Source organism: Macrobrachium rosenbergii, chromosome 42, assembly GCF_040412425.1.
Source record: "Macrobrachium rosenbergii isolate ZJJX-2024 chromosome 42, ASM4041242v1, whole genome shotgun sequence".
In the NCBI taxonomy this organism is placed as follows: domain Eukaryota; kingdom Metazoa; phylum Arthropoda; class Malacostraca; order Decapoda; family Palaemonidae; genus Macrobrachium; species Macrobrachium rosenbergii.
In genome coordinates this window covers 32,069,236-32,082,552 of record NC_089782.1, presented here as the reverse complement: position 1 = coordinate 32,082,552, position 13,317 = coordinate 32,069,236, and the positions used below count along the sequence as shown (strand labels likewise).

At 34.3% G+C, this 13,317-nt stretch overlaps 1 protein-coding gene across 1 annotated transcript in view; it reads left to right on the top strand.

Annotated features, from left to right (window-relative positions):
- Positions 1–549: 549 nt before the first annotated feature.
- Positions 550–13,317, top strand: part of Tsp68C (Tetraspanin 68C) — a 74,456-nt gene continuing 61,688 nt past the window's right edge. The window contains exon 1 of the mRNA XM_067085976.1: positions 550–843. Within this exon, the coding sequence (XP_066942077.1) occupies positions 706–843 (138 nt within the window). The 5' untranslated portion in view covers positions 550–705. The remainder of the gene's footprint in view (positions 844–13,317) is intronic.

Sequence of the window (13,317 nt, the reverse complement as noted above, 5' to 3'; positions counted from 1 at the left end):
CAAATCAGTGGCCCCTTTGGTGGGCTTGTTCCTTATGAATAGGGTTCATCTTCTGAATAATAGTAAAAAATAACAGTAATGTTTCTGGAGCATACGTTATTTTTGGGGAAGTTGGTTGTTAAAGATTTGCATTTTGATTTACTTAATATTATTATTATTATTATTCAGAAGATGAACCCTATTCATATGGAACAAGCCCACCAAAGGGGCCACTGACTTGAAATTCAAGCTTCCAGAGAATATTATGTGGTTCATTAGGAGGCAAGAGAAGGTAAAGGGAAATATAGAAAGAAGAGATCTATCCTACTACAAAGAAAAAAATAAATTAATAAATTAATAAATAGATAAAAATGTATTAAAATGCAAGGAGAACAGTATTAAGGTAGTAATGCATTGCATCTTTGCTTGAACTTTTTGAAGTCCTCGGGGGACTGTTCCAAAGTCCATCTTCGCTTGAACTTTTGAAGTCCTCAGGGGGACAGTTCCAAAGTCCAACAGTTCATTAGTTTCAAATTTACTCTGCAAGATCCAAGTATAATCTAGTAATTACCATCAATGTATAAAAACCTTTCCTAATCCAAATTTAAACATTCAACCATCAAATGATCTAAATACAGAATAACTCAAACCAGAAACCTAGCATTGAAAATCTTGCCAATCTAAAATGCTGAAAATCAAACCAACGGTGTGACGCCAGGGTGATATATGCCTATAAGAAAATTCGTGAGGCTTCAAAGAGGAAGGCAGTACAACGTCCAGGAATGTGGCACTAAGTGGGCCTACTTCAGACCAGAGCAGTACTTTCTGGAGAGGAATTTTCAGTTTCTCAAGAAGAAGAATCAGGTGAGTTTTTTTTTAAAATCATCGTCAGCATTGTTATTATTATTATTATTATTATTATTATTATTATTATTATTATTATTATTATTATTATTATTATTATTATTATTATTATTATTATGGTGAAGACTGAGGATCGGCATACAGATTGTTTAAATTATTATTATTACTATTATTATTATTATTATTATTATTATTATTATTATTATTATTATTATTATTATTATTATTCTGTTCGATATTAGTGATTCTTATTTTGTAAGACAAAGTCAATAAATGATTACATTTTTATGTGGCGTTGCAGATGAGTTTTTATCAACGAAAGGCCGTCATGAGGTTGTATGTATGTATGTATTATACAGTATATATATGTATATGAATATACATATATAGAAAACAGTGCGGACAGAAAAAGTGCGGACGGACAGACAAAGCCGGCACAATAGTTTCCCTTCACAGAAAACTAAATTTACGAAGAATAGGCAGTTTCCAATGGAATATTGACAGCTATCTGAAAATAGCCATTCAGATATGTCTATCAGTTTTCGAAAACGGGCGAAAAAAATGATTTTTGCCGAGGTTACATTGTTGTTTTAAAAGGAATGTTGATAAAATTAATAGTAGAAAGAGCAGCTATATATACTAAGCTTTATGATAAACTGCTTACGTCCCAAATAAAACAAAAAAGCGTAACTTTTATTGAAGGAATTACGCCAAGAATCAGTACAGTTTTTCAATTTGTTTATCAGTGGTTGAAAACAGGTTATTCCATAATTTTACAAGGAATATAGACAAAAATATCATTAGCATCAAAATTTATAAAGCATTGGCTTTATAAATAACTACTAATCTTCCCATAATAGCAAAAATCGTAATTTATATAGAAGGAAATATGACACAAAATAATAGATTTTGATTCAAGAATAAATGTGGGTTTACCATAGTTTCCCTTCAATAACTTCATTGTTTTTAAAGGAATTCAGATAAAATTAACAGCATAACGAGCAATTATATATTCATGGCTTTAAGATTAATAACTTAAAAGTACCTGATAAGACAAAAACATTAATTATATCGAAGGAAATATTACAAAAATCAGTAAATTTAGATCCAGTAATAAATTTGAGTTTCTCCTACATTATATAATTGTTCTCAAAGGAATTTAGATAAAATTAACAGTGTAACGAGCAATTGTATATTCATGGTTTTAAGATTAATTACTTAAGTTCCTATGAAAACAAGAAACTTTAACAGGCTATTGAAGAAAATCCGACAAGAATCAGTAGATATTGATCCTTCAATTATTTCATGGTTTTTAAAGGAATTCCGATAAAATTAAGTTGAACGAGCAACTATATATATGCTTGGATTTAATATTAATTAATTATGTTCATAATACAACAAAAAGCGTAACTTTTAACTTCAGAAAATACAACAAAAAAGTTAATTTCGTTCCAAGAATAAATTTAACATTACCTTAGTTTACGTTCAAATTATTGACAGCTTATTCTCGTTTTCTTTCATGACTGATTCCAGAGCTTCGTCATTCTAAGGGAGACTTACAATTAGTTTATACTTTCCACTTATGGTAATTATTTATGTAAATCAAAGTCGAATAGATAGTTTGATTAATTATGTATGTAATAAATGGAAGAAGAATACCTGTTTTTTTTTATGAGAAACGAATGTTCTGAATTTTTGAATAAAAAAGCGAATAAAAATATTAAAAATTGACTCAGATAATGAATTGAGAGAGAGAGAGAGAGAGAGAGAGAGAGAGAGAGAGAGAGAGAGAGAGAGAGAGAGAGAGAGAGAGAGAGAGTTCAGACCACATAAGTAAATGCTTCCAACATGACATAAAAAAACAGATACTGAGAGAGAGAGAGAGAGAGAGAGAGAGAGAGAGAGAGAGAGAGAGAGAGAGAGAGAGAGAGAGAGAGAGTAATAGTTTGGACCACATAAGCAAATGCTCTAAACATGACATAAAACAACAGCTACTGAGAGAGAGAGAGAGAGAGAGAGAGAGAGAGAGAGAGAGAGAGAGAGAGAGAGAGAGAGAGAGTTACGGACCACATATAACAAATGCTTCAAACATGACATAGGAAAAAGAGAGAGAGAGAGAGAGAGAGAGAGAGAGAGAGAGAGAGAGAGAGAGAGAGAGAGAGAGAGAGTTCTTCTATTGCGTTGTGCCATTTCGTTGACGACGAAGCTTACAAAATTCGAGTGATATTTCAAGAGAGAGAGAGAGAGAGAGAGAGAGAGAGAGAGAGAGAGAGAGAGAGAGAGAGAAAGCATCCACGCCCTTCCGTTTTTGCACAATGATTTTCAACCTCCCCCGAAAATACCGACGAGTGTATAAGGCCCATTGGGCCCTAACGTGGGAACTTTTCCTAACGCCACATTCATTTTGTGCCGTCTCTCTCTCTCTCTCTCTCTCTCTCTCTTTGTGTGTGTGTGTGTGAATGCCTCTCTTCTCTGTGTGAGTGAATACCTCTCTTGTCTTGTCTCTCTCTCTCTCTCTCTCTCTCTCTCTATGAACACTCTCTTCTTTCCTCTCTCTCTCTCTCTCTCTCTCTCTTGTCTCCATCTCTCTCTCTCTCTCTCTCTCTCTCTCTCTCTCTCTCTGTGAACACCTCTCTTCTTTCCATGCTCTCTCTCTCTCTCTCTCTCTCTCTCTCTGTGAATACATCTCTTGCATCCACGCTTTCTCTGTCTTTCTCTCTCTCTCTTCTCTCTCTCTCTGTGAATACATCTCTTGTCCCCATGCTCTCTCTCTCTCTCTCTCTCTCTCTGTCTGCGTGAATACCTCCCGTCTCTCCACGCTCTCTCTCTCTCTCTCGCTTTCTCTCTGTGAATACCTCTCTTCTCTCCACGCTCTCTCTCTCTCTCTCTCTCTCTCTCTGAATACCACCCCCATCTCTCTCTCTCTCTCTTTCTCTCTCTCTCTCTCTCTCTCTCTCTCTCTCTCTCTCTCTCTCTCTCTCTCTCAGACACCTGAAATTATCGGATTACCCGCGGGCGGAAAAGGCAAATTGCTTCCTTTACTTTCCTGGATCTTACATGACCTTTTCCTCTTTCACGCCTGCTTATTCCAGAGGCTGTTTTTATATTTCCTCCCGGCTTATTCCTTCTGTCGTTTGTATGTATTATATATGTATGTGTATATATTATATTATATATATATATATTACATGTATATTTTATATATATATATATATATATTTATTATAAATGTATATGTATTATACATATATATTAAATATAATAGCTGACCAACCCGGCACTGCCCGGTAAAACTGAATGGCAGTCTACAGGCAGGGGGAGGGAAGAGGGTAGGGAGAGAGAGAGAGAGAGAGAGAGAGAGAGAGAGAGAGAGAGAGAGAGAGAGAGAGAGAGAGGGCGTGGAGAGAAGAGAGGTATTCACAGAGAGAAAGCGAGAGAGAGCGTGGAGAGAAGGGAGGCATTTACACACACACACAAAGAGAGAGAGAGAGAGAGAGAGAGAGAGAGAGAGAGAGAGAGAGAGAGAGAGAGAGAGAGAGAGGAGAAACAGCTAACTTTGAACGACCATGGACTATATTCACATACATGCTCATAATTCCTCCACATTCATTACTGAATTCCGCTACACATCCAACGCTTACGGTCGAATATACCGCATTCAGGCCATGACGGTTATGTGTTTGACATCACTGGGCTGATGCTATTAAAATATTTACCGAAAGGTACAGAATTTAGAAAGCTATCATTACGTTTACCAAAAATACTTTCAAATGCTAATTCGTCGCTGAAATCCATCCTAAATTCAAAGGCAATACGCAAATTAGCAAATTAATTCGTTTGGACATACCGTTACCCACCAAATATTTTGTGGTGGCCTGGCGAGGCCGTGGATGTGAATTGGATATTTATTATAAGACTTCAGCACCACCCAAATCTTTATTTTTCACTTTCCGACGTTCCTGCCATTAATAAGTACTTATTATTTAATTGCTTTATGACTGAATGAAAGTAATTCTAATAGTGGCAAACACATCTGTTTAATTTTTTAGATGCGCTAAACTGATTATAGGGTTTGCAGTGACAGGAGTTTAATGACGTCACCAACAAAAAAGGTGGTGGTTTTCCGCCCAAGCTACTGGTGACTCCCACGAAGTTACTGAAGAAAAGGTGGACAGCATCGGTAAAAACGAAAATTTCATTTGTTTTGTCTGTGTTTGTATGTCTGTCACGGGGTAGGGGGTTTGATTTTGAGTTATAAATCTTCCTGGGGTTACATAGGGGCAGCGTGCAGAATTTTGTCTGGGTCTGTCACGCGGTTCGGATTTTTATAAAGTCCAAACATACAAACATTCACCTTATCACCGCACACACACACACACATATACACATATATATATATATATATATATATATATATATATATATATATATATATATATATATATATATATATATATATATATATATATAAACATACATTTTTATATAGATAAGTCCCTAATCACCTGTTCTTCACCTATGCTTGCTAATTCCATAGTCCACTAAACAATTTTTATTTTTATTTTATTTCTTTTATTTTTACCTCCATTACATCAGCGTTACGCAATCCGACTGTCATCCCTTAAAACATCAAGAAAAGCTTTTGTTAAGAGATTTTGCTCCGCCATTTAAAAAAAAAAAGGGGCGATAAATGCAACAGGATACGTTGACCTTGTTTTTGCCAAGTCACGATGATGATTGTTAGAACCGCCCTGTGTTTGTGTGTGTGTTTGTGTGAGTGTTTGAGTGTATGTGTTTTGTCAATCTGATTAATTTCTATGTCTCAATAATATTTATTTCCTTTTAATATGTATAAGAACTTTTATAATTTTCATCTACGAAAAACTTAAACATGTTAATTGTTAATAAATTTCTATAAAAAATTAACTGTCATTACAGTGTTATGATAACATGAATTACAACTTGTTATTGTTATGATAACTTGAATTACAAACACTGATTAGATTAATTTTTACAGACGAATTTGTATGGAGATTCTCAAGAGTATTTCTTGAGAGAGAGAGAGAGAGAGAGAGAGAGAGAGAGAGAGAGAGAGAGAGAGAGAGAGAGAATTCTCTGTAAGCCAGTGTTCATTAAACACCACAGTGAAACAAACATGAGAGAGAGAGAGAGAGAGAGAGAGAGAGAGAGAGAGAGAGAGAGAGAGAGAGAGAGAGAGAGAGAGAATTCTTTGTAAGCCAGTGTCCATTCAACACTACAGTGAAACATAAACATTAAAGAGAGAGAGAGAGAGAGAGAGAGAGAGAGAGCGGGGACTAATTCCCACCACATGACTAATGGCTAAGCGCCGCTGCTACTCCATAATGGCAATTTCCTTAACTATTTCCATAACTCGCCACGCCCACATGTTATGCCGCGGTCGCTCATTGTTGCCAGCAAAAGTCGTTAAAGGTCGTCGTCGGCGGGACTTTCCTCTGGTGACTTATGGCGACGAGACAACCGTATTGTGGGGGTGGGGTGGTGGAAAAGTCGTTGTTTCTCTGTGTGATCTTAAAAACAGCTATAATGTGAGGGTATCTGTATGGGGAAGAAAATTAAGCGTATGGGTATTTGTATGGGGTAGACGACCCTAAGGAGTACATGGAAATAAAGTGAGAGAGAGAGAGAGAGAGAGAGAGAGAGAGAGAGAGAGAGAGAGAGAGAGAGAGAGAGAGAGTAGATTCCACGAAGCTAAATGGGAAATGATGTGACAATTGATAATAAAACAAAAACTTCAACGTTTGGAAATTCATTAGAGAGAGAGAGAGAGAGAGAGAGAGAGAGAGAGAGAGAGAGAGAGAGAGAGATTAAGAAACTGCTTCATACATTTGGATACTTACAGATTGCACAGCTACAACTACTCTTAACTGCTCTCAATCTTGTTGAGGAAAATGAAAAAGTATTGGTATAAATACGATGGGAGATATATTATCTCTCTCTCTCTCTCTCTATAATAATTTGTAAGTATACAAATGTATGAAACAGTGTTTTAATCATCTTTCATGGGAATGAGAAAGGAAACCTCTCTCTCTCTCTCCTCTCTCTCTCTCTCTCTCTCTCTCTCTATTTACAGGTTGTTCATGTATAAAACTACCATCTCTCTGTCTCTCTCTCTCTCTCGACCATATACGGATTACTCATGTATAAAAGTGTCATCTCTCTGTTTCTCTCTCTCATACTATATAAAATAATTCTCTCTCTCCCCCTATGTATGTATATATACATATACATATAACATATATAAATATATTATCTCTCTCACTCCCATATAAATAATATACATATATATATATATATATATATAAATAATATACATATATATATATATACATATATATATAATATATATCGTATATATGTACATGCATAAATATGTGTATATATATATATATACATATAAACATGCATACATACAACCACATCTAAAAATATCAACTAACCAGGTGACATTTTCACTCCAACGAATTATTATAAAAATTAATTTGGTGACTTAACTGAAACGTGCCAATTCTCTGCTAGATTAAAAATACCCAATTTCCTGAGAACTACAATATATAATTAAAATAATCTCCTGACTGCCTAAGGCACATTATAATGAATTTTCCTGCAAATGACAAGCCTTTAATGATAAGCATCATCTACGTTATATATATATATATATAACTCGATTAACATATAATTAACAGCAAGTTCTCTCTCTCTCTCTCTCTCTCTCTCTCTCTCTCTCTCTCTCTCTCTCTCTCTCTCCGGTTGAAAGTACGGGTTAATGGTCTTGACATGGTGTAGAAAGATATATGTTAATTATCCTGCTAGATAGAAAGCAATTTGTGTCAATTTAAAAATTTTTGCATGTCTATTATATATATATATATATATATATATATATATATATATATATATATATATATATATATAATTCTACATGTGTAATATATAAAGTTGAACTATCATTGTATTTTCAAAATATTCCGGGTGGTAATAATCATATAATTTTAATATTAATATATATATATATATATATATATATATATATATATATATATATATATATATATATATATATATATATATATATATATATATGTATACATATATATATATACGTATATATATATATACACATATATATGTTTATTTATATATATAATCATAAGATTCCTTTCCTGATCACCTGCCTATTTCCACGAGACCGTCCCTTCAAAATTTTTAAAGTCAGATTTCCTCATTTTAAGGTCACAGGGTCAAATGACCCAAAGTTTCCCAATTAACAGGTATTGGCCCCCTCTCCGAATTTCTTTTTCCTTGACGAATGCCCTAATTTGACCCGACTTTTGGCCCAAAAAGAAAGAAAATAAAGAAAAAGTGAAAGGAAAATGAAGTGAGTTCGAATTAGGTACTTCTGGAAAAAAGAAGTATCTGATTTGAAAGGATTTTAGAGTTTTTTTTCGATGTCAATATAGGTTTTCTGTCCGCCCTCAGATCTTAAAAACTACTGAGGCTAGAGGGCTGCAATTTGGTATGTTGATCGTTCACCCTCCAGTCATCAAACATACCAAATTGCAGCCCTCTAGCCTCCTCAGTAGTTTTGATTTTGATTTTATTTAAGGTTAAAGTTAGTCATAATCGTGCGTCTGGCAACGATATAGGCTAGGCCACCACCATGCCGTGGTTAAAGTTTCATGGGTCGCGGCTAATATGGCATTATACCAAGGCCACCGAAAGACAGATCTATTTTCGGCGGTCTTGATTATGCGCTGTACAGAAAACTTTATCGCAAAGTAGGAAAAACGATCAATCACATTAAAAAAACAATAATTATTATATACCATTTCAAACCGCAGGTGACGTCTATATATATGGCGTTGCTGTATATATATATATAATATACGTGGGCGTATATATACATATATATATATATATATATATATATATATATATATATATATATATATATATATATATATATATATATATATATATATATATATATATATATATAGCATTTGCATGTCTAATATACGTGCCTAAACAACGCCAACATACACAACCCAGTCCCTCGTGGGCGTATGTTTGCAACAATCAATAAATGCTCAGCATTTCCTCTCTACGCTATCACAAACGACCGGAAAAGGAAGCTATATGCTATTTGCAACTGGTCAGAAAAAAAAACCCACACACACATAAACACGCACACACAAACACACACAAAAAACCTCACGGGAATTCTGTTAATATTTTTTTGTGCACATCTGGTACCAAGGTCGACCAATATAAATTTAAATGGCCCTTCCATACAATATTCTCTAAGGGCGTTCTGTGTTGGCAAAATAGATCACTGTGGTGTTTTTTTTTTTTTCAGCGAGGGCCGTTTGTATATTTTTTTTATTCTCGTTAATTTTTTTTTTATTTTAAATTTATTCTTTTATATGAAGTGGTATTTCATTTTTCATTTATGTTCGTTATATGTTCGTTATATATTTCGTTTTATGCTTTTTCAAACTGTGTTCTGTATTTTATCATATCTCCTCCTCCTCCTCCTCCTCCTCCGAGAGAGAGAGAGAGAGAGAGAGAGAGAGAGAGAGAGAGAGAGAGAGAGAGAGAGGGTAGTTTCATACATGGACAATCTGTAAATGGTAAGAGAGAGAGAGAGAGAGAGAGAGAGAGAGAGAGAGAGAGAGAGAGAGAGAGAGAGAGAGAGAGAGAGACTGTGTAATGGAACTCTTAATTACAAAATATATACGACAATCAACACTAGAAAGTTAAGTCAACATTCCCAGACCGAATTCCAAAGAATCATGACAATCACACGTCGCTCATTAATGCCAACACTTTTACCAGCGAGTGACGTAACAGGAATAACATAAAACATAACTATAGACAAATATTCCCTCGCAGACAGCTTCTGCATAGTGGGAAAGAGAACACGATTGAAATATAATAAAAAAAAAGTAAAATAAAGCATTTGATTCAGAAACCAATTACCCAGCTGACTATGATTCGTCTCTGGCCAGAATCAATTAGGACGTGGCACTCAGAGGCAGATTCACTCTCTCTCTCTCTCTCTCTCTCTCTCTCTCTTTTCTTTTCTGTCATACTAATGTATGAGAACATTCTCTCTTTCTCTCTCTTTAAAAAATTGAAAGATTGCTCGTGTATGAAATCAGCTCTCTCTCTCTCTCTCTCATTACCAATCACATATTCCTCATGTATAAAACCACCATCTCTCTCTCTCTCTCTCTCTCTTACAACCATTTACAGATTACCCATAAAACCATCATCTCTCTCTCACTCTCTCTCTCTCTCTCTCGTGGGTTGGAATGTATAGTTTGATGAGTGAGAATTGTTTTGGTATTTCATTTGTTATATTTTTTTGGGGAGCCGCTTCCGAACTTTAATGGAAACGAAGGATTGAAAAAAAAAAAAATAATAAACCTGTGGTAGGAATGGATATGAGTATTTTTCTGGTATATTGAATGTTATGTGGGGGAAAAGGGTTGATATATATATATATATATATATATATATATATATATATATATATATATATATATATATATATATATATATATATATTATATATATTATAAATATATTATACTTTTGTATATTATATATATATATATATATATATATATATATATATATATATATATATATATATATATATATATATATATATATAAGATTTATCTGACCATTATATGATTTTCATAATGATTTTATATATAATTGGATTTTTAGTTATCAATTTGTAAATCAATGAGAAATTTGTATCTATACAATATGAATTTCTAAGTCGTACCGGGATCGAACCCCAGCCTCTCAAATGACAGGCCAAGACGCTTACCAACTGGGCCACAAAGTTGGTAGGCCTAGTGCCCTGGTCTGTTGATTTGATAGGCTGGGGTTTGATCCCGATGTGAGTCAGAAATTTATATATATATTTACACACATATATACATTAAATAATTTATTAATTAATCTATGTATCCATTCATTAATGTTATTCCTAAGCAACATACCTTTCTAAGCAAAGGGTATTCTATCATATTCTATCTACATTTTAATCTACAATTTATTTATTTATCTAATTATCTCTTTATCTAATTATCTAATTATGTTTTCATCTATCTACCTATTTGTTTATTTATCTATTTATCTACTTGTTTAACTGTTTATTTATTTATCTATCTATCTATTCTGTCATGTTCTACCTAGATTCTAATCTGATCATGTAATAGAGAGAATCACTTCCCAGCCTTCAGTCTATTTATCTATTTTCCTATTTATTTATTCTATCATATTCTGTCTAGATTCTAATCTAATCATCTAATAGAGAATCACTTCCCAGCCTTCAGTCTATTTATCTATTTTTCTATTTATTCATTCTATCATATTCTATCTAGGTTCGAATCTAATCATCTAATAGAGAGAATCACCTTCCACCCGACGTCGATCAGTCTATTTATTCTATCATATTCTATCTAGATTCTAGATTCTAATCTGATAATCTAATAGAGAGAATCACTTCCTACAGGCGTCGATCAGTCTACTTATTTATTCTATCATATTCTATCTAGATTCTAATCTAATCATCTCGCAGAGAGAATCACTTCCCAGCCTTCGCCGATCAGTCTACTTTTCTGTCATATTCTATCTAGATTCTAATCTAATCATCTCATAGAGAGAATACTTCCCAGCCTTCGTCGATCAGTCTATCTGCGCATAAACTCTGCGCAGTTGCCGGACTCCCGGGCCAAAACACAGCTTCCCTTTAACAAGCTTTTTTTCTTTAATAAATACCCGAGTTGCTTAACGCGCTGTTGAGGTACTTATCAGCGGCTGGGAATCTTTATAATGTTTTTTTTTTAACATAATAGAGGAAAGTTAATGTTTTGGGGATGTTTGTATAGGGGGATGTTTTTATTTATCTTTTTTTTTTTCGAAAACAAAGGGTGAAATGAATGTTTTGGGGATGTTTGTATATGGGGATGTTTTTATTTATCTATCCTTTTCTCGAAAACATAGGGTGAAATGAATGTTTTGGGGATGTTTGTATATGGGAGTGTTTTTATTTTTGCATCTATTTTTTCCGAAAACATAGGGTAAAATGAATGTTTTGGGATGTTTGAATATGGGGATGTTTTTTTTTTTTTTTAAAACACAAGGTAAAATGAATGGTTTGGGGATGTCTGCATATGGGGATGTTTTTAATTTTTATCTATTTTTTTTTTCGAAAACATAAGGGAAAATTAATGTTTTGGGGACGTTTGTATATGGGGATGTTTTTATTTATCTATTTTTTTCGAAAATATAGTGTAAAAATAATGTTTTGGGGATGTTTGTATATGGAGATGTTTTTATCTATTTTTTTCCGAAAACATACGGTAAAATTAATGTTTTGGGGATGTTTGTATATGGGGATGTTTGCATTTTTTAAATGTATTTTTTAATTTTTTAATAGCTGGTATCTATTCTTGCTGTTTTCCTATTACCTTAGCTTAAACAGTTATATTGTTTAAGAATAACATAAATAAATAAATAGGTAAATCAAATAAATAAATTTAATTATAACTACTGTACTGTGAAATCTACCCAATTCCACCAGTACCTCATCTATAATTCCTCCATTTTTGTTCCTGGCGTTCCCAAGGGGAGGAATCCAATCCCATTTTAATCCCTTTCCCCATTGAAGGTACTTTGGATTAAAGCCCGCCTAATTATGCGCCCTCCCTTACGCCCATAACTGTCTCTCTCTCTCTCTCTCTCTTTCTCTCTGTGTTTCTCTCCCAGTTTCTCTCTCTGTGTTTCTCTCTCTCTCTCTCTCTCTCTCTCTCTCTCTCTCTCTCTCTGTTTCTCTATCTCTCTCTGTTTATCTCCCGGTTTCTCTTTCTCTCTGTTTCTCTCTCTCTCTCTCTCTGTTTCTCTATCTCTCTCTGTGTTTCTCTATCTCTCTCTGTTACTCTCTCTGTGTTTCTCTCTCTCTCTCTCTTTCTCTCTCTCTCTCCCTCTCTCTTAACTCTTCTCTCTCTCTCTCTCTCCTCATTTAACTTTCTCTCTCTCTGCTCTCAATGTGTGTCTCTCTATCTCTCTCTCTCTCTCTCTCTCTTGTGTGTTGCTTCTCTCTCTCTCTCTCTCTCTCTTTCTGTTTTCTCTCTCTCTCTCTCTTGTTTCTCTCTCGGTTTCTCTATCTCTCTCTCTCTCTCTCTCTATTTGTCTTTCTCTCTCTCTCTCTCAAATTAAGACTCTTAAACCCAAATTAACAGAAAAACCTCCCATTACAACAACAAAAGCGTCTCTGCGGAGAAACTTCGCAAAGGGGGGGGGGCGCTGCTCCCCTCCCTAAACGGGCCCCCCCAAGGGAGACGCTAATTAATAATTCATGTCAGCTATCAGAGTAGAGGCTGAACTGGTCGGCTAACTACAGACTTAACT